Below are 27,824 nucleotides of genomic sequence, written 5' to 3'. Positions count from 1 at the left end.
AACAGCAGAGACGGTGATTAGTGGCGGAAACCACGGAAAGGAAGGAAAAGGAAGCCAGGAAAAGGAAGTAGGGATGGACCAGGAGCTGGAACCTCGTCTGGGCCAGAATGGTGCCCTTCTGTATGGGCAGAGGGGGGTCTCGAATCGACAGTGAGAGCACCCCATGATATCATGCCCCCAGGTTTTCACTTGTCAAAGCTTCTACTGGTGACGAATCATCAGAATACCTGTGCTCCTATCTTTTTCCACCGATGTGAAAATACATTCCTAAAATTCTCCGTCTTCCTGGATCTCAGAAATTACAGCCCTCCCGCTGAAGGGGGAGGGAGAGGGCCTCTCTCTCCCTGTTCACTCTGTCATTTGTCAAGCTTTCTCAGGGCACGTGGGAACAGGCCACCCAGGGAGCAGTGCAGGAATGAAGGTCACAGCAACAATATTCGATGTGCAGGATATTTAAATAAGGCAGCCCTGTTTGGAAAACTACAGCCTGTTATTTAGACTTTTACAGGGATTCTTGTTTTAAAGTCTGCAAACAACTCTCCTTTCATATGACAGCAAAAGTCGTCTGTGCGTTTGAGATAAAGGGGCGCCAGAGTGGGAGCCAGCCAGGGCCTCCAGCACGGGGCCTGAGTGCCACCGTGTGGCCGTCGGGGCTGTGACTGGGGAGGCAGAGCCCCAAGGGGCCACAGGGCTTCTCCCCAGGGAGTCAGAGAAGGTGCTGCAGAGAACAGAAGTCTCTCTAGAAGGAACCTCACGCACCTTCCATCCTCCTGACCCCGTGCCTGGGTGACCACTGAACCTTGCTAGCCAGTCACAGAGAACAGAATGAGGACCACAGGGGACGGGTCTGACGGCAGCGTCGACAAGCAGAAGAGGGGACACAGAGAAGGAGAGTGGCAGAAACACGTCAGCCGCTGGATGATCATCAGCCACGCGACCAAAGGCACCAAGAGCCCCCGAACTCTTTAAGTGTAAAGCAACGAACGCACGCCTCTCATTGTGCAAGTCAGCGATGAGGCAGCTACACACATACTCTAGATCCTCACAATTAGAGCTGAAATTTTCACCTTACCCTTGAAGGGGCTATGGGACGGGGCGTGTCTAATGTCGGGAGATTCACACTTGACATTTTGAAGACCCGACCGACCCACGTCAGCACCGCCCAACATTCTGGCTCAGCTATTCCAAACCGGGGATCACTATCCCTTCCAGCTAATGTAGAAACAGAGTCTAAAAGACAGGATTATTTTTGCACTTTCTGCCCGTGCACCTCCTTTAGGGACCAGGTACCCAGTTCAGCATTGTGGCTGCAAAGAGCTTCCTTGGGAGCTGGTCAGAGTAACAGGGGAGTTTCACCGAGATCAGGGTCGTAGAGGCTCACAACCCCAACAGCAGGGGAGACCTCCAAGGGTGCGACACAGACTCAGCGCAGCGCTTCGGGCCCCCTTTGCAGTCCAGTACGCAGTGGGTTTAGGGATTGGGGGCCGCTTTCAAAATAAACCTCATTCCTAACCAGAACAGTATCGGCTTCGATATGCATGACAATGATTCGGAAACAAATAAAAGCCAAAAATAAGTGAGTCCACGTACGTAAACACATGATTACCCGATCTACTTCACTTCTGAAATAAAAACAAGGTAAGGTACAAAAATCACTGATTATAATTCCTCTAAACTAATTTTCCCCAGGATGAGTCTTTCACTCAGAGGGCTACATGCCTGCTTTATGAGTGACAGATACTCAGAATGCACTCTGCCTTCCCTTCGGATTTCCCTGGAGAGCAGGCAGTGTGCATTTCATGTGCATTTCGTGTGCATTTTCATTAGTTACTTATGAAACTGGAAAAGCTGGACAACTCCTGAGGCATGGTCATCCACCCTCCTAGGAAGAGTGGTCTGCCATGCTACTTGGAAGAATTTATAGACAAAAGCAAAGTACATCTCTGCTGAACCACCAAGCTTCCACTGCGAGACCTACAGGAGAAGTAACAAAAATTCACTCCGCAATGCGCCCTCCGGACACTAAACATGCACCAGCTCTCCGGGCAGACAGCCCGCTGCAACTTCGGTTTTCCAGGCAGAGCAGTAACGTCCGCCTTCCAGGCAGACCAGCTCAGTGCGGGCTCTGGGCTGCTGAATCAGCCCCGTGTCCTGGATAAGGACACACTGATCTGAATTCACCCTCTGGAAGTTCCTTCACATGGAGACTCTAAAGGCTGCGGTTCGGGCCGGCGTTTCTGCCTCCTAGTTTCTCCGGCAAACAGGCTCTGTTAGACAATGTTACCGAAGGCACGTGCTCTGTGCACAGCTATCGCGCAACCGGAAAGTGCTGCTCGAGTTTCCGCGGCAGTGAACGGGAAAAGTATAGGCTCCCACGATGATGCCGGGGCCAAGGAAGGAAATTCGCTTCCTTTCCTGGCTTCCTCCGGGAATCCCCCAGAGAGACGTGGAAGTTCCGCTGCAAACAATTCCCTATTCATGCTCTGGAGACGTGGACATAAAACCGTCCCATGACAACAAGGCCGAACAAAGGCGAAGTGGGATGGCTTTCTTGCCAATGACGAGAATCGGGGGAGTAATGGCCTAGTTGGAGGCAATCCCAGCCACTAAGTCGCCTCAGGGGGAACGGGCTGCTCTTCTGGCAGCTTCTATGGCCGAGTGGCTCAGACACAGCCCCCACCGGGCATCCTTCCAAGTTCAAAGTCAAAGGTTATGTTTACTAAATTATAAGAAAACTCAAAATTTAATGGCATTAAAAGCCAGGGACATCAAACTAAAGTACCTACTCTAAGATTGCCACAGAGGCCAAAATGCTGGAGCGCAACACTTTAGAAGGGCGACACTAAGGTGCTTAACCCCATCAAGTCCCATAAAGTGACTCACAGACGTGCTAGGGGAAAGTGTTCCAGAAACCCTGACGCTTCTGTCCAGGGAGAGTAACCGCAAGTACCACTCTCTGTGCCCCGGGGCTCACTGCGTGCGCCCCTGTGCTCTCTGCGCCCCAGGGCTCACTATGCCCCTGTGCTCACTGCACCCCGGTGCTCTCTGCACACCGGTGCTCACTGCACCCTGGTGCTCACTGTGCCCCAATGCCCTCTGCACCCCAGGGCTCTCTGTGCTCCCTATGCTCTCTGCGCCCCGGTGCTCACTGTGCCCCGATGCTCTCTGAGCCCCCCGTGCTCTCTGTGCCCCCCCGTGCTCTCTGCACCCCAGTGCTCTCTGTGCCCCAATGCTCACTGTGCCCCAGGGCTCTCTGCACTTCTTGTGCTCTCTGCACCCCCATGCTCTCTGCGCCCCCCCCCGCCGTGCTCTCTGTACCCCGGTGCTCACTGCGCCCCCGTGCTCTCTGCGCCCCAGTGCTCACTGCACCCCAGTGCTCTCTGCGCCCCAATGCTCTCTGTGCCCCAGTACTCTCTGCGCCCCAATGCTCTCTGCACCCCAGGGTTCTCTGGGCCCCAGGGCTCACTGAGCCCCAGGGTTCACTGCGCCCCAGGGCTCACTGCACCCCCCCCACCCACCCCCCCCGTGCTCTCTGCGCCCCAGGGGTCACTGCGCCCCAGGGGTCATGCGCCCCAGGGTTCACTGCGCCCCGGTGCTCTCTGCGCCCCAGGGCTCACTGCATCCTCTGTGTCAGGTGCTGCCCCCCAGAACTACATGGACTATTATATTTAACTTCTAAAGCCTCCCTGTGAATTAGTCCCCGGTACTGTTTCCAGTGAAAGTAGCTCAATGTCAAACACAAAGTAAATATTAGTTGCTGGAAGCAGAGCCTACACCCATCTGAGTGAGACCCTAAACTCCTGATTTCCGGGGCGTGGTTTCATCATGGCCGCTATTCACAGGGACAAGACCATGGAACCCACAACTGGAAAACCCAATTTGTGTCTCAAACCCTGATTTCTATGTAGAATAGTTTAGGAGAGTCACTTTTCAGGATTTTAAAATGTTTCTTCCTCCATTTCCCCACTCACAGAAGGGGGAGATAACATTCTCAATTCCGATGTGCAGACCACGAGAACTGCTGGTGTCTCTGCTCGTCTCCCACACCCCAGCACCCGCTACACCCACAGCACCCCTGCAGGGCCTTCTTATTACAATTCTCTTTAAAGAGGCCCAGTTATTAATTCCACTGCCACTTGACCAGAAAGAGTGTCCTCGGGGGTTACTGTTGATTTCTGCCGCCCAGCATCCACCCTGCCCCGAGTTTCTCTCTGAGGAACCACCCCCACGCACTCTTGGGGGAACCCACAACTGCAGCTCTGTCTGTGCGCAAGGGCCCGAGCCCAGCCCTTGCCCCTGTGATTGGGCTCGGGTATGAGGCCCAGTCAGAACCAATCGGACATGACGGGGCCTGCACTGGGGTTCATGGGAAAGAGGTCGCTTGTCTCTGCAGGACTGGAATGAGGGGATGTAATGTCTGGGGTGGCTACAGGCATCTTTTGACCACCAGGGTGCGGTGTGTGAGTGGTGTCAAAACAGGCACAGGGGGTGAGGGACAGAAACAAAGAAACCACCAAGACGACAGCTACCCAAGATGTCAGCACAGGACCGCCAAGCTCCCGGGCCGAGGAAACCCGTGTGACGGGGGCTGTCCCCATGTGTCACGGAGGCAGAGTGGAAGGCAGGCAGGTGGTGGAGATGAGCCCTTTTCCCACAGGAGTGGCTTTGGACACAGGCAGCTGGCTACCCAGGGTCAGGGCCCCGTTGGGACTGCGTGGCTGGGGAAAGCCACCCCCTGGAACACCGGTCAGCTCTGCCAGCAAGGCAGACACCAGCATGCCTAAGCAGGTGGCAGCAGAGGTGGCAGTGACAAGAGAATGCCCTAGGAGGCTGGCACAGAACAGAATTCCAGTGGAAGCCAAGGCCAAGGATGGCCTTCATTCGAGGCACCGAGGAGGCTCCCCGTGAATTTCCCAGACACAGCTGGTGAGGAAACTTTCACCTTGGCAAGGAACGTGGAACCACAGATCAGGGTTAAGGCTCTTAGAACCCGCTTTACGCTCTGCAGGCGTGCAGCCTACAGCATTCCAGTCACACCACAAAAGTCTCCCATGAATCCCAAGTACACCTACAATGCGAACGCAATGCACACGAAAAATCAGCTTCCACACTGAGAGGAGCAGCTGGGGCCCATCCACATGGACTGTCCTCCAGGGACCCTGAGGTCAGGGCGAGGGAGGGATCCGGCCCACCGCCGCACTGAGCCTCGAGGCCTGCCCAACACCGTCACCCATCCGAGGCTGTGCTGGATGTGCAGGCTGAGTTAACATCGCAATAACCGACACACTCCGGAGAGTGAGCCAGCGCGTTCTGAAGGAAAACAGGAGACAGGTGTAGATTACGCATCTCCAAAACAGCGTGCCCTTGTCAGGGCAGATGGGAACTCACTACGTCTCCAGTCCGAACCTTGGGACCAATTTAGTAACGTATCCGAGGGCTGCAGGGCCGTCGTCCCCGAGGGGCGCTGCCGCTCCCGCAGGGCCCCTCCCCATTCACACCCTCACGTCCCGTCACACTCATTCTGGGAAGTGGCTGCTATGACAACGGTCCCGTTTGTTTTCGATTACCTGCAACGTCGGATTTTCCTTTCCTTTCACACAAAGCCCACGAGCTTTGATCCTGACAAATGGACCGACATACTCATTGTAGAGCAGGACCCTCCCTTCACCCCCAGCCAGGAGAGGCCGCCGTGTCCCCCTGGACGCCGAGCTCACTCACCCGGCGTGAGAGAAGCCGTCGAAGTTCGAGGGCTGCCGCTGGGGCGGGCCTTCCTTCTGGTTTCCCGACTTTAAGTAACAGGACCTAATTTCCCCTACAAAAACACAGAGTTTCAGCAAAGGCTGTCAGAGAATCATTTGTGGACGATCATGTCAGCTTATACTTTTTTCAAATTCAAGGGATCGCAGTCCGAACTGCTGGAGTACAACTCGGCGATCTAGGTCCACTCCATGGGTTTCTCCCCAGAACGCACGACTCAGCTAAGGAAATCTTGTCACGCGTCTCTGGTAATAACGCGTAGACAAGTGTGACTCAGTGACTTATTACTTGGGTCGATTCATTTGTACCATCTCTTAATTCACTCTTATATGTCCTCACCGGTGCATTCTCTCCTCTGTCCTCTCCCCCGTCAGTGAGACCTGCGTGTGACGGAACTGGGTGTTGTTTGCACCAGGTGCAAACACGGGCTCCCGAAGCCTGTGGTTCCGACAGGCGGACCACGTGGGCCAGCCCCGCCTCTGAACCTGCAGCCGAGCCGAGGCGCTCTGCCCGCCTGCCCCAGCGGCCTGCGGGTGAGGACACGCGGGAGATGGAATTGACGTGCAGCTAAGTGTGTCTGCTAGAGAGGTTCAGGGTGCTGAGGTGTGAAGCTCAGTTCACCTTGTAGATGCAAACAATTTCTCCCCGGGGGAGGTCTCAGGGGCACCTTCTTTGGGTGACGCAGGAATACAGTTAACGTCGTCTACTATGAGCTGCTGGAACACAGACAGCAGTGTAGGGCCTCACCTTGAGGTTCCTCCCCGAGAGCAGAACCTCAGCAATGACGGCCACAGCCCCTCTGCAGGCTGGGACGCGTAAGTGCCAGTGGTGTGATGCAGAAGTCTCCCTGCTCTTCTGCAGGTGCAAAAGCACTTCCAACCACACACTACTGATCTGCAGGGCAGGTACCACACAATTTACCGTTCAATCCGGGATCTTTCTTAGAGTACCGTAACAAGCATTAATTGATCTATAAAGGACTTAAGCCAAGATCCCTCCTCAAAGAACTAGGATTTATATCCCTTATCTATAGAACTTTGAACTTGCCACTTAATAACCTTTCTTTTTCTTTTCTTTCTTCCTGCTACCTTATTTCATTATTTTTTATCCTCACCTGAAGACCTTTTTCATTGCTTTTAGAGAGAGAGAAAGGGAGAGAGGAAGGGAGACAGAGAAACACTGACATAAAAAAGAAGCACCGATTGGTTGCCTCCCGTATGTGCCCAGATTAGGGATCAAACCTGCAACCTAGGTGTGTGCCCTGACCAGGAATCCAGCCCACAACCTTTCAGTTACGGGACGACACTCCAACCCACTGAGCCACACCAGACAGGGCTCTTTCTGCTATTTTAAATCCTAAGAACATGGCTCTAAGAAATATGTCAAGGTCGTATTTTCAACATATATCCAAAAAAAATATTTACTAGGTGCTGGCCACTGCCTTTCTGAAATTTATCGTTGTGAGGGAGGGAATTTCACTAATTAAATTATTATAAGTCAATAAATAATTATAAGCTGTAAAAGTATCAAAGAAAGAAAAGAATAGGATGTTCTGAGAACAGAAAACAGAGTCCAATGACATCTGGGGAGTTCAGGAAAGGTTTGCATAAAGTACATTCTTTAGAATTGAGACCTGAAGGGTGAAGAGCAGATTGTGGCCATGAGGACACAGTGCTGCAAAGGCCCTGAGGCAGGAGAGGGTGCGCTCCATCCTAAGGACACTGTATGTGATTAATCACAGGACTATGCTTTCTCGTTCCAGAGTCCGGGGCTCAGGACGAGAGACCACGTGGAGTCCTACCGGAGCTGCCGGTCTGCCCCTTGGCCCTCAGCAGTAAGGAGCTCCGAAGACTCACCGTGTTCGTCGATGAAGACGTGCATGGCGTCCACTGAGATCTCGTCTTGCACGGAGGTTTCGGGCCCACTGATGACTTGCAAGACAGAACTATCTTGCTGGGAAGTTACCCTGTAGATTATCTGTCTCTGTCTATTGCCCTGGAAACTTAACATATATAAAAGGTTCAGACAATATTAGGAACTCCTCCTCATCCTTAACAAAGCATTAAAAGACGCAGCCAGTAAGTGAGGCTGTTTCACACTCCGCAGCCACGTGCAGCTAAATAAGGAAGCTATCCTTACAGGGCTGTGATCTTGGCGGGCTCAGAGAGCACGGGGCTGGTGCTAGTGTGGTCTTGACTTTGCACGTCCGGCTTTTCTTGCTTGGAATTGCATCCACTGGGCTTCTCGCTTTCCGGGAGTTCATCTTGTTTCTCCTGGGAGCAGTTATCTGAAAAGACAACGCTTTATGGGTCAATGTAATAAGAAGAAATTAATGGGAAAGTGCTTGGAAATGTTACCAAAACTGAAATAAAAATAGACAGAAAATCTAAGTAGCGCCTATGAATTCAGAATGCATTTGAATACATTTTCATTTGATTAACTATGTGACCACCTAAATTGGAAAAACGGAAGTGCGTGTGTGTCAGGGACACGTTATTCAGACATCTACAAGACCGTCTCCTCCTCCATCCATGGCCCCTGGCTCACCCGGCTGAGAGTCACCCACCAATTAATAGATTCCTTAGCCTGAAAGGCTCATTAGTCATAAATGGACAGAATCAGATGGAAAAAATCACACAGACAAACCTGGCTATTTCAGAGCAAGGTCCCATTTGCCATTTTTTAATCTTATCAATCTTTTCTCCTCATTCATTCCACAAATCTCCATTTTCAAGCTAATGGCAGTACTGGTCCCTCCATACAGCTCGTAGTGGTTACGTGTAGCTGACTTTGAACTACACTCTCGGCCCCGTGGAGGACACGGTGAGCTGCTACACCTGCTCCTTACCCTGGGGATATTTTAAGGTGAGGAAGACGTTCAAGACCAACAGGTGCAGATCGTTTTTTTGTCTTTTTAGAATCTTCCTTAAGTAGTGGACAAGAGACAAGGGTCTCGGCGTACACCACTGTGCAAAATGGAAGCCACCCTTGAGGGTCCGCCCTCCCCCATCTGAGGACTCACTCCCACAGACCCTCTGAAGGTCACAACGACCGCCCTATTCCCACGACCAAAGACACCAACTGTTCCCTTTGGAGTAAAACTCTCGCCTGAGAGAACAGGACCGAGCGGCTAGAACCCGCAGACCCTTCCCAGACCTGCATCCAGAAAGCGCTCCAAGACCTGCCTAGATCTTCAGGCAGCAAAACTACGTTCCCTCCCCTGGCATGTACATCATAGCATCACGTATGTAACAAAGTTTTCATCCTTAGAGTTCAAGTACATAGGGAAGCACAGCTGGCTTCCATGTGGTCCTGAGGATGAACATTCAGGGGTACACCTGTGAGACTACCATCAGAAATTCTTTCGTACAGCCCTGGCCAGTACGGCTCAGTTGGTTGGAGCATCGTCCTATAAGCAAAAGGCTGCAGGTTCGATTCCTGGGCAGGGCACATACTTAGGTTGCAGGTTCAATCCCAGGTTGGGATGCGTATGGGAGGCTTCTCCCTCCTATCGATGTTTCTGTCTCCCTTCCTCTCTCTCTAAAAGCAATGAAGAAATGTCCTCAAATGAGGATTAGAAATTTTTTTTAATTCTTTGGCACAAAAATGTTTGTATTTCATTTGACAGCTTGTCAAGATAGAAGTTTTCAGTTTTCAAAAAACACATTTGAGAGAAAGGGCTATCATGAGAGAGAGCTTTCTCTGGTAATCGTTGCCACATAAAAGTTAGAGAAAGGCACGTTTAGAGGCCCCCCTTCATGCTATGTGCATCTGGGGTCACTGGTTCACGCTCTCAATGTCTCAGTCTCTCCTTCTCTTAAATGGGTGCATTACATGTGTCAACATACAGTTTTTCCTCTTCTCTCTAAAAAAGACATTTATTGGAATTGTATAAAGGTGGTACAATGGTCCACATTAACTGTATGTAATTTAAAACTAGAAAAACAATTTAAATCACTTTTAACCCTACCATGGCGACATAGGAGCCAATGTGATCAATATCACACCAGGCTTTTGTTCTAGGCACACATGTGTATCTTTTTAAACAAAAATTAAGTCCCATTACAGGCATTGTTTTATAACTGTTACATTTATCTTAAAGTATTATAAATATTTAATGATGGTAGACATTCTTCTATATCATCCAAAAATGGTAGTTATATAATATCACATTGTCACAGTATAATTCATTGAACTAGACTTCTCCTGCTATAAATTCAGGCTGTTTCCATTTCCCTATACTACAGATAATTCTTCAGTAAGCATCTCTATATTATCTACATTCATAATTATTTCCTTAGGCTCTGCAGGGGCCTACACTAGGTGAGGGGACTGCTCCCTACAACCAGTCACCAAAGGTGCGACAAAACAGTGCAGCCACTGGAGGAAAGACGGCTGGAAGAGACTGAACGCACAAATGGACAGCGGCTGGACTATATATACCGTATGCACGAACAGAACTCAGACCCACAATCCACAGCAACCAGCCCCAAAAGACAGCCCATTATCTCCGGTAATCAGCCCAGGCGGCCAACATACTATGGACCTGTAGGAAGTCAGACCACTATTTCTAGCAAATGGTTCAGGAAGCCAAATAATAACCCTTGTAATAATCAGCCCCAATTGCCAGGACTTGATTAATAACTGGCAGCTCTCCTAATTTTGGTTCCTGCTCCCAACTTGGGACCAACCAGAGAAAGCCAAACAGGTTCCCCATCCAACCACACAGGATGCTCTCTCTCATAGGCCACCTGCGGCTTCCCCGGGCCAGCAGCCTCCCATCGGCACGCCTGGAAGCTTCCTTTTGCCCACTGCACAGCTTCCTCACTCCTCTGCCTGCCTCTGAGTCTCTGCCCAAGTGAGGTATACTGAGGGCTCCAAATAATGGCCTTTGCTTCTTCTCAACTGGGTGGTCTTTCTTTATGTCCACAAAGTAAAATACAGCAGCATCCAAAGGAAACCAAACTATGACTTTCAAGTATTCTCATCAGGGTGCTGTGTTCATAGCCTCAGAATATCTCCAAGTCCTGCAGACGATCTGAACACCCTTGCAGAGAGGACCGAGGTCGGGAGCGGGAGTACAGCAGCGGGGAGGAAAGGAGGACGCAGAGAGCCGGCAATCTGCCCAGCTCTACAATCGTGTCCTATCTCAAGCAGTGTTTCACCGAGCAGGAAAAAGACTAGGGAGCATCCTCTAGGCTGCTAAGATCACTCAAGACTGTCAAGCTGTTTTACAAATACACTCCAAATTGGGGTTTTAGATGAAAATAAATAACGAGGTGTTACTTAGTGATAAAAGAGCAGGAAGATATTAACCGTCTCAAAGATACGAGGCGCCGCTGGAAACCCATCCATCTGCCCCCGCAGCATCGATTGCCTTCCGAGGTCTGAAAGCTTCACTGTCTTCCTCCCTCATCCTTCAGTTAAAAACCCCTGCCCTTTCCTGGAAGAGGCACGTAAGGCACTCAACTCCGCCCCTCCTGCCGTCCCTGGAAGTTCCCGACAACCAGGCCTGCTCCTCTGCACAGAAAACCTCCCGGCAGCCACACCTCTTTGCACGCCCCGACATTTCCATCTTGACAGTGTTCAGATTGCCTGGCTGAAACATCTAAGAGCAGGAACTTGGTGAGCAAGCCAAAGAAGCAGGACTTACGGCCTGACGGGGAAAATCGGAATAAAAGGCTGAAATTGATCAGGTACCAAGATTTTTTCACATATTTTCCTAATTGAACCCTCCCAGTAAGTAAATCTGTAACATATTATTACTGTGTTTTATTGGATAAACTGTGACCGGGATGGATTTGGTAAATTGTCCGAGCTCACAGAGCTGGTGCTGCCAAACCGAAAGCCTGGGCCTGGGCCAGGGGGTTCCAAAGCCAAGGTGGCATCTCCACGCCCTGCAGCTTCCCGGGAAGAACTCGGGCCGTCTGGCCCAGCACTGCCCAAGCCGGTAGCCAGCAGGCACAGGTGGCTATTAAATGAATTGAAATTCAATGAAATTAAAAACTTAATTCAATAAAATAAACATTCAGCTGCACATCTCCGTTTCCAGGTTTCACAGGTACATGTGGCTGGCAGCCCTCCTAGTGGATGGTGGGTATGGGGTACGGTACTGCCATCACTGCAGAGAGTTCTGCGGGAGCGCGCTGGCCTAGATGTACGAATCTTTATATTAAATAGACAGACAATGAGCACCCAAGTCTCATCTCAGAAAGATTTTTTATCTCCAAGTGACCAAGGCTTCCTTGCACTGTCTATGTCTGTTAAAAAGTTGAAATGCATCTCCCCTGTTGTTACTCTATATGCAAAATCTTAAATATACACAGTCAAATAGAAAACACATTCGTTTTACATAATTTAAATATTTGACCTTAATACAGTTTTAAGCAAGAGTGAACCAATCAGCAAGCACACAATCCTTTTGGCCGAGTGCAGAAAAGACGAAACAAACCCACCACATGGAGCCAGGGGGCTGCCTGGCTGTCCCCGAGAGCATAGCCCAGCCAGCAGCCAGCAGCGAGGGAAGACCCTAACACCAAAGATGCTGCGGCCCACAGCAAAGAAAGGAGCTACCATGGGCAGTCACAGCCCCCAGCAAGCGGTCCTACGTACGCATCAGAGACACACGCAGACATGCCGCACTCGAAAACCACAGCCCCGTGGGCATCGTAAGTGAAAAGACTCTGTAAAAACCCCAGTCCAGGAGCATCACTTTCTACCAGTGAGGAAATGAAGGCCCAGAGCTGTGGGGTGGCCTGAAATGAAATGAATTCTACACCCGCACAGGAAGAGTTTCTCTCCATGAGCGTGGACTCTGCAGCCAGACGGCCGGGCGCAAGGCTCGGTTCTGGAGCTCGCTGAGCTAACTTGGGAAAGTCAGTGACGGCGTCTGAGCTGCGGAAGCGGAATGATAATTCCCACAACATAAGGTTGGGTGAAGAGTAAATGAGTTAATATGAGAGTGACGGTATGATTTACTGTTCAAATTGAGAACACTGAAGACAGTGTTCCCAAAGCGAGAGTGAATGAGGGCCCTCGGGCAAGCCTCAAGGTGCGGCCACCCTGTCCACCCGTGACTAGTGCCTCGGACGGTGCCTGGTGTAAACTAAGAGGGTAAGAGGGGTGTTTGTCATAATTATGTTCACAACATGCAATAACTGGGGAGTTCTGCATATGGGACTTCCTCATGGAATTCAACAGAAAAATGGGCCTGCTTAACTGAGACTCACGGCACAAGCAGCTCTCCGCAAACGTGTCTCTCCTGTAAAGGAAGAGACAGATGTCTGTCACGAGTGCTTGTCACTGTGATAAAACATAACTGCTTATTTCCTTGTAGGTAAATGCCCTCGCCTTCTAGGGAAGCCAGACATCCATTTCTATGCCTTACGTTTCCCAGTGGAGTGGCCAATTTTGATATAGGCTCATCACATACCTCACTACTGGAGACTTCGGCAAATGTCAGTGACGAGCTAAGCAGCACACCGATGCCCAATGGTGGCCCCTCTATTTGCAAAATCAAACCACAGAAGGCGGAACACAGAGATGCATCGCCTCTCTATTGTCAGGACTGGGGTGACTCTCACCTCCGAGCAGCCTGGTTTCTCTGTCCGGCTCTGCGGGGCCGTCCCTCTGGCTGGGCGCCACCCCCTTGGAGGTGTTGATGGATTCCAACAAGGAGATAAATTCCAGGAAGTTGGATTCATTGGGCGTTTGCCCTTCCTTCGCCTCGAGGTCAGATTTGGAAGTTGGCATTGTTTTCTCTTTATCGTTAACAATTTCTGTGGAACTCTTGCTGAAGATGACATCTGTCCCACTGTCCACGCTGAGGACCCGGGCATGTCTCTTCTCGTGGCTCGTTTTACAGGACGATGGGTCGAGGCTGGCCTGGCCCTCCTTTCCCCGTGCAGACTCGGGGGCCGCAGTGGGTGGGAATAGGGGGGCTGCTTCACGCTGGTCTCCCGGGGGAGAGCTGCAGTCCTTCGCGGCGTCTGTCCCCTCCCCAGACTCACAGCCCAAACACTGAGCGAAGGATGACTCCACCGCCCTCATCTCTGGAGTCCTCTGACCCCCACTGCCTTCGGGACCCGTCGAGGCTCCTCCCTCGTCCTCAGACAGCTCGAGGGTGATGACGGGAATTGTTCGCTGCTCCACGTGGGGAGGGCTGGCCGCCCCGGGGGCAGCCGGCTCGGCCTCGGACTTGCAACCGGTTCTCTCGGCACCAACCGCCTTCAGGTGGAGCGAGCTCTCCAAGTCGGTTATGGAGTTTGGGGCACTGCTCATGGTGATGACGATCTTGATGGGCTCGTGCACACTCAGCGGCTCTCCGGGCTGAGAGGTGTCAATGAGAGTAACCGCCACCTCCCCCTCCGAGCCATCCCCTTCCTGAGTCGAAGGCGGGCCCACCATCTGGGAGGGGTCCACCTGCCGGGAGGCGTCCTCCGGCTCCCACTCGGGTTTGGCGACCACGGTGTGACACTGCGGCCAGCTACTGCTCAGGCTGTCCTGAGGGGACTTGCTCTGCAACTGCTCCCTTATGGAGCCCGGGGCAGCAAGCACAGGCTCGGGAATGCGGACTGAATTCTCACTCCCCCAAGGCTGGAAAGAAACATCTGTTTCCAGTAGGTCGCGCTGAGACAAAGACAGGTGTGGCAGCCTCTTCGAGGCGCCCTTTTCTGCCAAGCCGCCCTCGGACCTGTGGCGGGAGGGGGGCTGCCCCGCGGCTCCTCTCGCCTTCCCTGCATCGCTTCTGTGGGCCGCGGCTGGTTTCGCGGGGATCGCTGACGTGGTCGTGGTTTCCAGCGCGCACGCTTTAGAAGTGGGTGAGCTCTCCGTTGGGGCGCCAGGGGAGGTGGAGGACGCTGGTGCTGCAGGCTGGTCTTCTGCCAGAACGACACCTGCCATCGACAACAGCGAGCTGGTTAGCATGCAGAATGGACGGTGGACAGTGCACGGCCCAGACCCAGACCGGAGAGTAACAGAACTGAAAACACACCAGCAACCACCGGGGTTAAAAAGTCCCTTCCCCTGGGAACATGGTCTCGAAATGTCTCTATCTGACATAATAATTCAAACTTCCAGCTTTTGCTATTTAGTGTTTGCTGTTCTGTGGCCTCGGGAGGCAGCCTGAGGTTTAAACAACACATTTGAAAACTGCAGTCAGAAAGCTCCTGGCTGCCCGTCAGGAGCTACGTCACCTTGGGCGAGTCACTGAACCCTCTAAACCCGGACTGCTCACCTGCGCACTTCTGCCCTTTAGGAGCAGGTAAGTCACTCCTGTGGGGTCCGTCCTGTGCACTGTGGGATGTTCCGCAGCGCCCCTGGCCTCTGCCCACTGCACGCCCACAGCTCCTCGGCCCTGGGTCGTGACCATGACCATGCCTCCCGACACTGTCAGATGTCCCCAGGGCAGCAGAACCCTTCCTGGTACCTCCTAATCTGTAGAATGAGGATCATCACACCAGCCTCTTAAGGTTGCCGTGGGGACTCTCTGAGGAGGGACAAGGGAAGCGCTAGCCCGAGCACCAGCCACGGGCTCGCTGGCACCTGGACTCGAGGACAATAAAAACCTTGTACTTCTGATGTGACTCATGTATTTTCAAAGCATTTTAAATTGCATCTGCAAACAGTATTTACTTATGATGGTGGCTAAAATGACCTCTGTCCCTCTCCCAGCTTCCCTGTAACTGTTAGCGGCCTTCCTATTCCCGAGCCTCTGCGGCTAGAAACCGGGGGGTCATCTTTCGGTGTGTCTTCTCTCCCCAGCCCGTGGTCACTCAGTCAATCAACGCCTTCACTTCTATCACAAAAACACACTCTCTGGGGCACGAGGGTCTGCAAAGCCACAGGGAAAATGGGGATAAGCCACTGCTCATTTATGTCCTATTTTCCTCAAATGCTGGAGAAAAAAATAAATCCTGCAACTCTTGAAGTAATATAAAACATTCCCTTATTACCAGAACAAGTGGGCATGTTATGAAAAAGGATGGGAAAAATGAAGATCTAAGATGTTTTTTTTAAAATTAATCTTGCTGTTGTAGATTCAGCCTATGACCAGTCCCCGGAGGCAAGGCCTGGGGCTGGCAGGGCCTGGGGCAGCCAGGGGCATGCACCTGCTGTCCTCCACCTTCGGGTCACTTTGGAAAAAGAGCTGAGAGACCTGGCCCTACGTGCTGCGGCCAACGCTGCTACGAAACCATTCGTGCAGCTGAAACATCTGAGCCCTAGCTAAGGCGCATTTCATTTCAGCAGTAGTGACACAGAATACAAGGATCTCGACAATCCTTTATGAATAACTATTTGTGCAATGTATCTGCGTGATTAAAACAAGAAGCTTCATGTTAGGCTTTCAGGGCCACGGTGTTAATTTCAGCTGTTTTCCAGAATGTAAAATTTTACACTATTTTCAACTTTAAGTAGAGCATACATTTCTCTTTGTAGTAGCACTGGAAAAAATAAAATTACAGAGATGGGAAGGGGTTAACTTAGACCTCCAAGGTTCTTTCCTAAGTCTCTTGAAGGTGATCCTAAGACAAATAAAATGAGATCTCAGTAAAGGAGTAAAACAAAAGTACAGGAGGTTAAAAGAAAGTTCCCAGAAGCAAAATTTGTAACTGCAAAGCAAAGCAGATATACAGAATGTGCTACTGTTTCCTGTGTTATTTTTCAAGTTTGTATGTCAATGATACATTTATTCTATTTTAAATCTGCTATTATGAGCCATATGAAATGAGCAGACTGGAGAAAGGACAATGAACTATGACCAATAAAATTGCAGTTTCAATGCAGACATGATACACAAATTCTGATGAGAAATAATTAAAATTAAGAGTGAAAGAAATGAAATTCAACTATATGCAGTCTTGGGTATAGTTCTTCTGTCCGATGATTTCACGAGGACTCTGTTTCACAAACTCCTTTTTCTCTTCCCTGAGGAGTGTGCCGCGATGAAGCATTAACTGATGACGACAAGCACTCTACCTTTGAGATCCTCCGCTGTCTCCTGGGCCGGCAGCTCCTGAATAATGGAAGAGCACACGTCAATACCCAGCTCCACTCACTGCCCCTCCGCAGGCGGTCGGCAGCCCCTGCCTCGCTCGCCAAACAACCCCCGGGGGAGAGACCTGACCGTCTCCACTCTGCTCAAGCTTCTGGTAACAAGGGGAATAAAAATGGATTCCAAAACAGGCACGTAAGTGGAGACGCCCAACTCAGACCCTGTACTGTGACAGAGGGGAGCTTGGTCATTAAGCAACTAAAAAGGAGAAGGGAGAATGAGATCCTTTATACTATTGTGACTAAAGCCCAGTGAAATTAACCCAGAGAAAAGGTGACTTTCTTTCTGCCTTTTCAAGAGGCAGGGGTAGTGTGATGTGGAGAAGTGGAGTTGACCCCGGGGGAAGGGAGAGGGGTGGAGGTCTAGAACAGGTTCTTGGGCCAGAGCGGCAGGCCGGGCAGGTGGGCGCGTATCTAAGAGGCAAGCCCTCCTGGGTCACTTCCTCTCTCTGCGCTGTGAGGTTCCGCCAGCCCAGGGGCCAGTGCTGACAGCCAGTGTGCCACGCACACTCCCATCCCAGGCAGGATCCGCAGCCCGGGAACAGGAGGAAGAGGGGTGGGAAGCCCCACACGAACCAGCGGCCTGGAGGAGTGGGGAGAGCTGGCACTCCGCCCTCGGGAGCTGCAGCGCAGGGGGGGCGTGGAGCAGAGCCTGCTGGCCTCGTCCTTCTTGCTGCCGCCGCCAGGGCTGATCTGCCTGTGATTGCTAACCCGGAGGGAGAAACACAAGAGCAGCGATGTCAGCAAGTAGAAGGATGGTTCTATCAGCCCCCAAACGATCTTTCCCCTAGGCTCCAGGTGGTCACAATCATTGTACACAAACTATGTTTCGGAGACAGTAATAAGCATGACTCTAAAGTAAGACGTGTTAAGCAAACATCAGAAATAAGGGCGAGAATAGCGGCAGGAACGTTTACTCGAGAATTACTCTCAGTATCCGGTTCTATGCCCTGGATTACCTTTACACGGGCAGACGCAAACACTCTTTTAGAAAGTACTCTGGCACGCGCAACGCACTGACGGGACAAGACTAAAACACGAAAGTAGAACATTTTCCTGGCGAAGCCTAACGCAGACGGATGCCAGAGCGCGGTTTGAGGTCCCGTTGGTAGCCACGTGAACCACCTTCATGACCAACATCAACTTTGCGCGTGTGTATGCGTACAGACAGGAAAAATGCACATTATCTGTGTCTTCCTGTACCGACCCATTTTTATAGAAGTCGGAGAGATGAGGAAAAGTGCTGTCACCAAAAGGAGAGCAAGGAAAGGAGGAGCTAACGCATCCGTTCGAAACGTTACCTCGGGGTCTTGTGATGGGTCGCGTGTTCGCTGCTGGCCTCTTTGTGTTTGCTCGGCTTCTCCGCCTTCCCGGGGGGCCTCCGCTGAATGACTTCCCCCTTGTCGAACATCAGGTGGAGGCGGTAGCTGACCAGTTTGATTACTGTGAAGAATACAGTCACTGAACTGCAGTAAAAAAATACAGTGATGGCGTTTGGAGGAAAAGCCTAAAGCAGAGAGAAGAGAGGAAAACTTCATTTGCTCACAGGAGTATCTTTGCTTTTGATCTGAAAGCATTTCTGGATGACTTATGATGCCTAAATAAGGCAACATTTCAAACGATCGGTTTTATAGCTCTTCCTGTTTGCAATACCCGAGGAGAAAGAACTGCTATCTTTTCGTCTTTTTTTTTTTTTGGAAGTCTTTCTTGTTTCTCAGGTTCCGGTACTGGCTGCATCAATGACCAGCATTTGATTTGCAGGCGGGGACCCCACAGAAAACGGATATATTACACTGAGCCTCCCCATGTCTGCGAGCTATCATCCACAGCCTACCCTGCGCATCTGGCCTTAAGGGCTGAAGAAAGGCTGTCCAGATGCTGTTTCCTTCACCAAAACACAAAAGCCTTGGGGAGGACAGAGGAAAGGCAAAAGGAGAAAGTGTCGCATTCCCTTCCTTCTCTTCCTTCTCCGTCTGGTCGCCCTTTGGGTTAACATGTTCAGGCTGCGGGATTTCCAGAGTGGTGGGATGCAGGCAAGAAGCCACAAGAGGGTGGGCTGCTTCTAAAAGAAGGAGGGATATTTCCACCAGTGACAAAGGTCCTGGCATTGTCAATAAGAGGCCACTGCCACCAACCCAGAGCCAACAGGGCTCCCAGTCTGGAGAAACCTAATTCAGGTAAAACGGTTTGCAAATTGGGGAAACACACCCTCCGGTACAAATGCCCGTGAGATAGATTAGCACACTATCAAATAAAAATTATATATATTTAGCCCTGGCTGGTGTGGCTCAGTGGATTGAGTGCCGGCCTGAGAACCAAAGGGTTGCCAGTTCGAGTCCCAGTCAGGGCACATGCCTGGGTTGTGGCCAGGTCCCCAGTGGGGGGTGCATGAGAGGCAACCACAGATTGATGTTTCTCCCTCTGTTTCTCCTTCCCTTCCCCTCTCTCTAAAAATAAATAAATAAAATCTTTTAAAAATTATATTCAAAAGTTGCTTGAATTATAATGAAGCTTGGGCTTCGCAGTACTCCATTTAGTGGCAGTAGGGGAGAAAGTATTCACTGAATATTCCATGTGCTTCCCCACATTTCCCAGCCTCCCTTTCATCCAGGCTTGGGCCATGTGACCACGTTGGCCAATAGAACTATAAGCCTAGACACTCATGAGCCCATCCCCCTCTTCTCTTTAGTTGGTAATCTCGGGCCCGTGTTTTGCTGACGTCCCCTCTAGGAGGTGAGAGAGCTCCCTTCAGCCTGGGTGCCTGGAACAAGGCCCTTCCTGCCCTGAGATGGACATGCGTCAGGAGTGAGAAATGACCCTATGATGGTTTATTAAACCGCTGAGCTTCAGGGTCTTGCCCACCGTGGCAGTTCCCATTGTTTACCCTAATTTATACTGGGGGTTCCATTTCCGTGGGGAAGCTTCCATGGAAATAACGTTAAAGATCAGGCAGAGAAAGGAAACCTGGGGCATTAGGAGGAGGATGCTAGGGAGCAGGGCGAGAGAGAAAACACTCTGCCTGGACACTGGGAAAGCCACTGGGGAAAACGCTGGCTCGCCACCGTGAGAAGTAAGACTTTCAGCCCTGGCTGGCATAGCTCAGTGGGTTGAGCGTGGGCTGCGAACCAAAGTGTCGCAGGTTCGATTCCCAGTCAGGGTATATGCCTGGGTTGCAGGCCACGGCCCCCAGCAACCACACATTGATGTTTTTCTCTCTCTCTCTTTCTTCCTCCCTTCCCTCTCTAAAAATGGATGAATAAAATCTTTTAAAAAAAAAGTAAGACTTCCTCGTTTTCCCTGCAGCTGCGGACTGCAGTGTGGGCGAGGCAACGCTGAAATCCAGAAGGAAAGAGGTCAGAGTTTGAAGGTAACATGAGGATTATATTCAGCTTGCCCTGGGGGGAGAACAGGTCGTTTTCCCATCCTCTGTGAAGAAGCAGCACCGGACACTTCATCCCGTCCCCCAAAGCCCACCCACCTCACCAGGCCACAGCGAGGGACAGATTTCACCAAAAATTTCCAGAGAAAGAGCCGCACGTGCCCCAGTATTCCTCCCCAATGTCCCTGCTCTCAGGATTCCTCTGCAGATCCCCGCCTCCCACAGACCCTGCATGCAGAACCTAGCAGCCTCCCTGTAACCCACTCCCTGGCCGTGACCTTGAGCCCTGCCCAGGCTCCTCCGACCCTGCATTTCCAGGGACGTGACCCAAAGATCACTTTCAAGGCCATTTTCCTATTGACTTCATTCTTCCCAGTCCACAGGTCTCCAGCTTCCGGGGCTTTCTCTCTGTCCGTATGAATGCGGGGGGAGGGGGAGAGTTTAGGGAGGAACGTGTCACAAATGAGCGGTTTTGAATTTGTCTTTAATTTATAGCACACGTTCCCCCGCCCCCTGCCAATACAAGCTATATTGTGATTTTGAAAAGAGGTTTACTTGTTCTAAGAAAAACCATAACTTTTCCTTGTTTCTATGAACTTACAATTTTAACACATTCCAATTAACAGCAGGAGGTAATATTTTTCTAAATTATACCCTTGCCCAAAGAAAAACTATACCTTGTCCCCTGGCCCATTATGAAGATAACGACTAGTATAACAACTCATCTGACCAGACTTTTCTAACAAAATTTCATGACAAACAACATGCTGTTACCCACTCAGCGATTACAGATTCAGTCGTTTGTATTTCTCGCAAAACTGTGTTTCTTGGGAGGTGGTGCTGTTTGGAAGTGCCGGTCCCCGTGGACACGCCGAACCCTCAGTGTCCTCGCCAGGGAGCCCTCTCGCTCCTTGAGGCTCGTAGCTCCGGCTCCCTCAGCCCCCACTCTTCTGTTTTCACCTTCTTATTGTGGCAAAGTAGGCAGAATGTGAACTTTACTGTCTTAACCGTTTCTAAGCGTCCAGTGCAGTGGCATCAGGTGCATCCACGTGGTTCTGTGGCCGTGGCCACCACTCATCTGCAGAACTTCGCCCCTCCCCCAGCCCCTGGCCCCTGCCCTTCCCCATCTGTGTCTATGATTCTGACTCCTCTGGACACCTCATATGAGTGAGAGCTATACAGTATTTGTCCTTTTGCGACTGGACCATTTCCCTTAGTGCAAGGTCCTCAAGGCTCCCCCACGGTGTAGCATGTGTCAGATTTCCCCTCTGTTAGAACATGGAGTAACATCGCGCCGTGTGTGCGGCCCTCATTGTGTTTATCCACTCATCTGTCGTTGGGCATTTGGGTTGCTCCACCCTTCGGTCATTGTGATAATACTGCCACGAATATGGGTGTGCAGCTGTCTCTTCAAGACCCTGCTTTCAGTTTTGGGGGGTGTACTGTGTGACATGGAATTGCTGGATCCTAGGGTAGTTCTGTTTCATTTTTTGAGGATCGGCCATACTGTCTTCCATGGTGGCTGCACCATGTCACCCGACTCGGGTTTTCAGCTGCAGGCTGACGGGTCCTGACTTTCCGTCTCCTGAGCAGCCTGCAGAGATCGGTGGTCCGAGCAACCTGCAGAGATGGAGTGCGGACCTGGAGGAGGACACTCCTGGGGCGTCCGCCTTGCCGGTGTGGATTTCATAAAGACACTCCCCCCACCGGCCTTCACACACCGCTGTTAAAGACTTCTGGGAACGATTCATTTTGACAATGGAGAAGCCGGAGCAGGAAGCGGGTCAGGCCTCAGAGCTGACAAGCACACACCTCTCCTCTCCCCGGGAAGCCACCTGTCCAGCCCCTTCAATGACCTGATAGGAAACGAGAACTCAGACGACATGTTTCCAATGGTCCCCAGGCAGTCAAGACACATCGTTGTTAGAAGGGAACATTTCCAGCCCACTCCTGGGCTTCCGGGAGCGAGGACACTCCCTCTACACGCGGGCCTCTCTGCACCTCTGACTCACTCTTCACTCCTGGACTGCTGGTGGTGCTTTGAGGCCCGGGAGCTGGGCGTGCCTTCCTTGAGCCTTCCCTTCTCTCTCGGGAGCCGGGCTGGACCAGGGAGCTGTGGATCTGGGCGGCATCTCTAAGCTGCAAGGCATCCAGAGTCAGGGCCCAAGTCAGGGAAGCTCAAGGCTTTCCCTACTGCGCCCGGCCAAGAGGGTAAGTCTCCATAACTCAGTCCGCAGCCAGGAAGTCCACCTACCTGCAGATGTAAGTCGCATTCCCAAATTACAGCTCCCTTTGCAGTAAAGGTGGGGTTTGAACTCCACCTTCTGACGCCCTGTCTCCCTCACGTGGCTCAGAAAAGGGAGGTGCTATTAGCTGGACCATCAAGCCTCTGCACAAGTTTACGCCCTTGACTGGACGGGGAGTCTCTCAGAGCCTCCGCTTCTCTCTCAGGAGCCGGGCTGGAACAAGGAGCTGGGAGCTTTGTGCTCTTGATCGAGGCGTAATTCACTCGTGTGGCACAGGATAAGCTTAATAAATTTGGTTTCCTAGCCCACAGCATCGATTAGAAGGGGGAACGAGGAATTAATAGAAGTAAGCATAATATAATGAGACACCACAAGTGACAGCTTAAATAGTGTTGGAAAAGGAAAAAAAAACACGAAAAAGCAAATCACCTCTGTGGCCATTTTCTGAGACCCAAGCAGGCCTCAGTCCCCTTGAGGACATCAACACAAAGCCACGTAGTGCACCTGGAAACAGGATGTCAGCGTTCAGTGGTATTCGGTGTGTTGTGAGAAAAGTCAAGGAAATGTGAAACTCTTCTGCAGATGCGGTGGAAGTAAAGTGAGTTTTCCTGCTTAAAGGTTAAGCTTCGAGTAGTTAGGCAGATGTTTTTACTCCGAACATGTGGGCTAATAAATGAGGCATTTACCTGCCAGACAGAACAGTCACGCCGCCTCTGACACTTGTGTGCCCCCAGGAGTGCTAAGAGGGTCCTGCGGCCCACCAGTGCACCCCCTCCGCCCCAGAGGAGCTGGTTAATGTGGTGTCAGGCCGCCTGTGGCAGACACAGGCTGCGGAACCTCCCAGCCTGACCGGCTCTGTGGCTGTCAGAAGATTCTAGGTTTTTCCAAAAACGCAGGGTGTAGACTGTGTAATATGAGTTGTTATATCTGCTCAGAGATAAGAGAGATCCCATTCTGTTCATGCATTTTGTCAGACTGGGAAAGGCGAACTTTGTCCGCCTGGCCATCCATTCTCCATTCAGACATTCCACAGTGAGTGTCAAATATCTACCCGTGTCAAGGGATGCATCCCAATGGCTTCCGGCAAGAAGGACTCGGGCTCCTACCTAAGTAAAATAAAATTCCTTGCGGGGCTGGGCACAAGTCCATACACCAAAAATCAGACCACAAGATAAAGAAGTATAACCACTTCTCTGCATTTATACACACGAAAGCATTGTCAGGTTTTCAGAGCTTGAATAATAGTTCATTACATATTTCATGAATTTCCTTTCAAGATAAACACACTTAGTATTTTCTCAGAAAATCTAGAACTTGTGACTAGCTACTGAGAACTGGGATGGGCTCAAGCAGCAGTCTGGGTCCCGGGGATATGGGCCAAGAACTCCTGGGGGGAAAAAACAAAAAGAGAACTCACATGGGCAGCCATGCAAGAATGCAGGCTAATATGAAACCAGCTGTAATGTGGGAGGGAGCCCACAGCACGGTGCCCTTTAGAACAGGTCGGGCTTGCAAACGTGTGTTAAAATGATGAGGCTACAGCGACCCAGACATCTGACTGGTTCACAGAACACAGGCCTCCCTGCACTTCTACCTGCAGTCAGATGAACAAAAAGGAGGAATAATGCTTTCTCCTAGGCCTGCTGCTTGACTGTCATTGGGTCTATTGTCTGGTTCTTATTGGGTCTCCTCTGGTCTCCTTGAGTTCTTTCTTTGCGGGCACCTCGCACCAGGGAAGGACCAGAGAGAGATGTGGCAGCAGATGTTTGGATCAGGAATGAAACGGCAAAGTGGCCAAAGGCTGGAGCGGTGGACTAGAGGCAGGTCACCACCCTGCGAATCTCTGCTGGCCTAAATGCTCTGAACACTGTTGAGAAAGCCAGCGCCTGCATTTATCCAGCTCCCCCTCTCCCCCATAAAGAATATTGAGTGGACGGCTCAGTCAATGAGCACTTAGTATAATCAAGAAATCTAGGTAAGTGCTGTCTTTTCAATTGCAGATGGTCACGATGAGTTAACATTTCCTTTACATTGTTAATGGACAGTGAGAGGAACAGAAGGGACCCATCAGTCATGAAAGGCAGAGTGACGCAACCTCCCGGCAGCAGGCTCAACCATCGATCTGCGTGACACTGCGCCTGAATGCCAGCGTCACGTGCCTCCTGATAGGACCACGCGCCGTTTGGAATTAAATGGGAGAATTCAGCAATGTGAACAGTGTAAGATGGAAACTCTACCTGTCACTGCTAGGTCTGATGTATGTATAAACCTCAAGTTACGCATTCGTTGTTCATAAGGCATTTTAGAAGCACTTTTGCCTTGACAAAGCACCAACTTACTGCGGGAATCTTAGTTCATGACCAAAAAGTTCCTCAACTCTGTGTTTTCTAGCGCCCTTAACACCAAATGTCACAGAAAATGTTTAGTGCCATAAAAGGCCAAACATGTCTCAATATGTAAATGTAATAAGTTGTAATGCTGCATTTCTTATTTTCAAGCAATATTCTTCCAAATCAATTACATGAAAAGATGAAAACTGACCCATAATAAAAATGCGTTGAATTAAGGAACTTTTTTTCACTTGAGTTGCTTCCCCAACAAGCGGGAGCTGCAGTGCGGAGTCAGGAAGGGCGGGGCTCAGGGGCCAACGTGACAGGGTCCTTGGCAGGCAGGCGGGTCTTGAAGGGACCCTGTGCCATCTCCCTGTCTCCCAGCAGAGTCTGCATCCCTCCTCTTGCCCTGCCTGCTTTTCACCAGAAACTGAGTGTCGGTGTGTCTCAGACTCCGTCTGTCTTTCCACCAGCTGCACGTGCCTTCAGTTCGATCCGGCCTCGGGCCGACCCTGCCAGGGCCATCCGGCGGGTGTCTGGTCCTTCCCCCTCGGCGTTTCTCAACAGGAGTTCTACTGGCGCTGGAGGTGCGACTACTTCTCACCGCACAAGACGTGCAGCGTCTCTGGCCCCACTCTTTAAATGCTATTGTGACATTTAACTTAAATGTCACTGTGACAAACTTACTGAGATGACCCTGAAAATGATGCAAAAATTGCCAATGCCCCCCAAATCTAGAACCATTGTTCCCCATTTACTACAATTCACATGAGTAGGTGTGACCGCGCTGCAGCCAAGGGCACCGGAGTCACGGACATCGGCCACTGACACCATGTCACGAGCACCCTCACTCTTTAGCCTAGAGTTTCTCAACCTCCGCACTATTGATACCTTGGGCCGGTTAAGCCTCTGTGCTGGGGACTGTACTGCTATGCATCGTAGCGTGTTTAGTAGCATCCGTGACCTCTACACACAAGCAACCCTTCCAGTGTGACCACCAAATACCTCCAGAGATTGCCAAACGTCCCCAGAGGAGATGCAGACTTGACCCCCCCCCACACACACACATTAAAAACCACTACTTCACCTATAAGTGAGTACGTGACTACTTTTTACCAACAGAGGTAAAAAACACAGTCCCTATACACAGAGTTCAAAGTCAAGAGAGACGAGTAGACAATTACAAGATGGGGTAACAAGTGTGATAATTCCGGTAAGCTCAGGTGCACCTGACTTAGACTGAGGGATGGGGCAAGGGGCCAAGGAAAATATTCCAGAGAAAGCAGACCTCTGTGAGTACTGCGGAGGGTGCCGAGAGAGCAGGGCGGGAGGCGCGGCCGGGAAAGCACCGGGCCTTCCAGGAAGTGCGAATGTTTCAGGATAGAAACGGGGGGCGTCGGGAGTGGAGGACACGGCGCCACATGAGGGGTCCCATCCACTAGGGGCTCAGGAATTTGATCTTGACTGAGAAGAAAAAGCACAGAATGCTGTGTAAGCACGGAAGCGAGACACTAGTGTCTGTATTTTCCAAGCCCACTGGTGCAGATGGGGGTCTGGCTGGTGCGGGTGGGGGAGTGGCTGGCCAGGAAGAGACCAGAAAGCGGTCAGCCTACTTCACCGAGCTCCGTGGACTTCAGTGAAATCACCCACGTGAGTGCCCATGCGCGGCATTTTCCACAGCATCTCTTTAACAACTGTCACGGGTGATACAACGAGATGTCAGTGATCGCCTCTGCTCTCCTGTGCCGGCAGGAGGAACACGGAAGGCATTTGTAAGAGGAACGTCCGAGACCATCAGCACCAAGGACAGCGGGGCTGTCGGAAGAATGAATAATCCTAGGACTGTGTGGGAGGAGCCACATATGGAGAGTTGCTGTCATTTTTATTTTTAAAAGTTACTATTTATGGAAAACAGGGTGGCAGTGCCCCCGAAACTAAAAACAGAACCACCGTATGATCTAGCGGCTGCACAAGAATCCTGAAGAACTGGGAGCGCGGGCTTGGAGGGGCTCCCATGAAGCCACGCCCACAGCTGCGCCCTTCACGCGGCGGGGGCACCTGTCTCTTCTGTACGCACGCATGCACGGGTGCGACCTCAGGATCCTCACACCAAACCTGACCGGTGGCCTGAGGACCACTGAACGCAACTTCAGATGTCTCTGTGGTCCTCTAGTCTTTATGACCCGGGAGGCCCAGAGACTCTGTGCAACAGTCACTCAACATGTTTTTTTTTGTTTGAACATGCCACCAAACTATCAGGTAAGGTTCGATTCTTGTTTCCAGCTCTGCTGCCTTCCCCCGTTTCTTCCCTTCCTTCTACTTTGTATCAGTTTTTATTTGTCTCTCATTATATTTTCTTGAAGATGTAACCAACTGGATATTTGCTTCGTATTTCTCTCCTTTGTTGGTATATGCACAACTGTGGCTTTCTTTTCCACTTAGCAACAGATCCTGGAAGTCACTGTACTGCAGTCCGTTTTCTCGTTTCCCTTTTCACAGCTGCATAGCACTCCACCGGGTGGACGAACCAGAATTCAGCTTTTTTATTCATCCTTATTTATTAAGTATCTAATTGTAGTCTTGAAAGCAAGAATAAGTTACCAAAAGATGAGGAAGATAGGAAATAAGTATTAGTTCTCTTGATTTTCTTTTGAGATGGTAAAGATTTGGAGAAAGGAAATAAAATATACACATAACCCAATATAGAAAATTGTTAAGGGCCCTTACAGTCCAAAACTTTAATATTTGTTTTCTATACTTAAGATCAGTCAGTATCTACAAATGAAATAAAATCATTTTGGTTGGAACCAATAATCTATTTTTTTAAGTCCAAGTTTCCCATGCTAACAAAAAAACATTGTGTAAAAGCCACAAAGACATACATAGCTGCCATATAAATAAGGAAACAAAGGGTACCCTGGAGACGGCAGCAAATCTAATTTTAAGGCAACCCAATCCTAGGAGAAACACCTGGGTATCCAGGTTCCCTTCTGAACGATGTGACCCTGGCCCCGGCGCTGCGGCGAGCACACAGAAGCACGCCTGGACACAGGCGGCCAC

The 27,824-nt window shown here is 50.8% G+C and overlaps 1 protein-coding gene across 1 annotated transcript in view; it reads right to left on the bottom strand.

The window, feature by feature from the left end:
* Positions 1–27,824, bottom strand: part of PCNX2 (pecanex 2) — a 205,288-nt gene that overhangs the window by 165,489 nt on the left and 11,975 nt on the right. Inside the window, exons 2-8 of the mRNA XM_045817984.1 lie at positions 18,111–18,316; positions 17,386–17,515; positions 16,735–16,771; positions 13,341–14,651; positions 7,897–8,044; positions 7,614–7,759; positions 5,719–5,812 (exon numbers count right to left, since the gene is read on the bottom strand). Coding sequence (XP_045673940.1) covers positions 5,719–5,812; positions 7,614–7,759; positions 7,897–8,044; positions 13,341–14,651; positions 16,735–16,771; positions 17,386–17,515; positions 18,111–18,316 — 2,072 coding nt within the window. The remainder of the gene's footprint in view (positions 1–5,718; positions 5,813–7,613; positions 7,760–7,896; positions 8,045–13,340; positions 14,652–16,734; positions 16,772–17,385; positions 17,516–18,110; positions 18,317–27,824) is intronic.

Source organism: Phyllostomus hastatus, unplaced genomic scaffold (genome assembly GCF_019186645.2).
Source record: "Phyllostomus hastatus isolate PE091 unplaced genomic scaffold, TTU_PhHast_1.1 phas_contig_148, whole genome shotgun sequence".
In the NCBI taxonomy this organism is placed as follows: domain Eukaryota; kingdom Metazoa; phylum Chordata; class Mammalia; order Chiroptera; family Phyllostomidae; genus Phyllostomus; species Phyllostomus hastatus.
The sequence above is the reverse complement of the archived record's forward strand: the minus strand, read 5'-3'. Positions and strand labels throughout refer to the sequence as shown.